Source organism: Penaeus monodon, chromosome 24 (genome assembly GCF_015228065.2).
Source record: "Penaeus monodon isolate SGIC_2016 chromosome 24, NSTDA_Pmon_1, whole genome shotgun sequence".
In the NCBI taxonomy this organism is placed as follows: domain Eukaryota; kingdom Metazoa; phylum Arthropoda; class Malacostraca; order Decapoda; family Penaeidae; genus Penaeus; species Penaeus monodon.
The window spans coordinates 13,032,435-13,033,430 of record NC_051409.1 but is presented as its reverse complement, the minus strand read 5'-3'; the positions used below and the strand labels follow the sequence as shown (position 1 = coordinate 13,033,430).

Here is a 996-nt window from a genome sequence, read left to right as displayed (position 1 = left end):
AAAATTAATATTATATTGTAAGAACACCTTTTTTTGTTTAAATATATTTTTTTCTGTTCTTAATTCTAAGTAACCTAGAAATTAATCACATAGTTCATAATATCTTAGATATAACTTTATATCTAATATCATATATTTTAGTATATGTAAGGGATAAAGAAATTATTTTGAACATTTTTTATCTACTTTTTTTCTATAGCTTATTCATTATTGGGAAGATGAATGAATGCTTGGGGAAAAAGAGGGCCCATATTCAGATGGGCTGAATCACGCTGGAAAACTTTGCAGGTATGGTAATTCTTGAATGAATCAAGGAATTTTCAGTTGTCCATAGTTGCAAGTGATTTTAATTACATTATTATTATTTTTTTTTTAATGGTTTCATTCATTTCCAGACATTATCTGTTCACTGGACACACTATGAACAAGAAATGAACAAAGATGGGAGAGTGGATGAATGAAAAAGAATCATTATTACGTGAGGTAGAAAGTAACCCATCTTCGGATCAGGAGCACATCCTTCGTCAAGCAAGCATGCTCCAGGTAAGGGATGATTTTTAAGTATAACTATATATTTGTAGCCAGTTATTTGTAAATATTGTGTCTAAGTTTACTCAAGTGCCTTTGGTAACTAATTGTTTTCCATCATGAAAAGTAGTATTTTATCAAATCAGTGATGCATAAGTTGCAAATGATTATGTATACTTTTTCAAGCAAGTAATATTATTAATGATTCTGATTGGTTTCCCTGATATTAAAAACTTGAAGGTGATTTCAAATTCAAATTTGATTACCTGATTTCTCTGTTACAGATTCTGCAAGCAGAGATGGAAGTACAACATCGCCGGTTTGAACATTTGCAAGAAGAGAGTGCCAAATTTTTAAACCATTTTCCACAGGACCACCCGGCCAGGAAAAACCCACTGAGTTTGAAAGGTCCCAAGGGCCGTTAGATGCCTGTCAGTATCATTGAAGCTCAGACACAGAGAGTGAGTG

At 32.2% G+C, this 996-nt stretch overlaps 1 protein-coding gene across 1 annotated transcript in view; it reads left to right on the top strand.

Annotated features, from left to right (window-relative positions):
* The first annotated feature begins 953 nt into the window (after positions 1-953).
* Positions 954-996, top strand: part of LOC119588859 (dystrophin-like) — a 6,421-nt gene continuing 6,378 nt past the window's right edge. The window contains exon 1 of the mRNA XM_037937498.1: positions 954-989. Coding sequence (XP_037793426.1) covers positions 954-989 — 36 coding nt within the window. The remainder of the gene's footprint in view (positions 990-996) is intronic.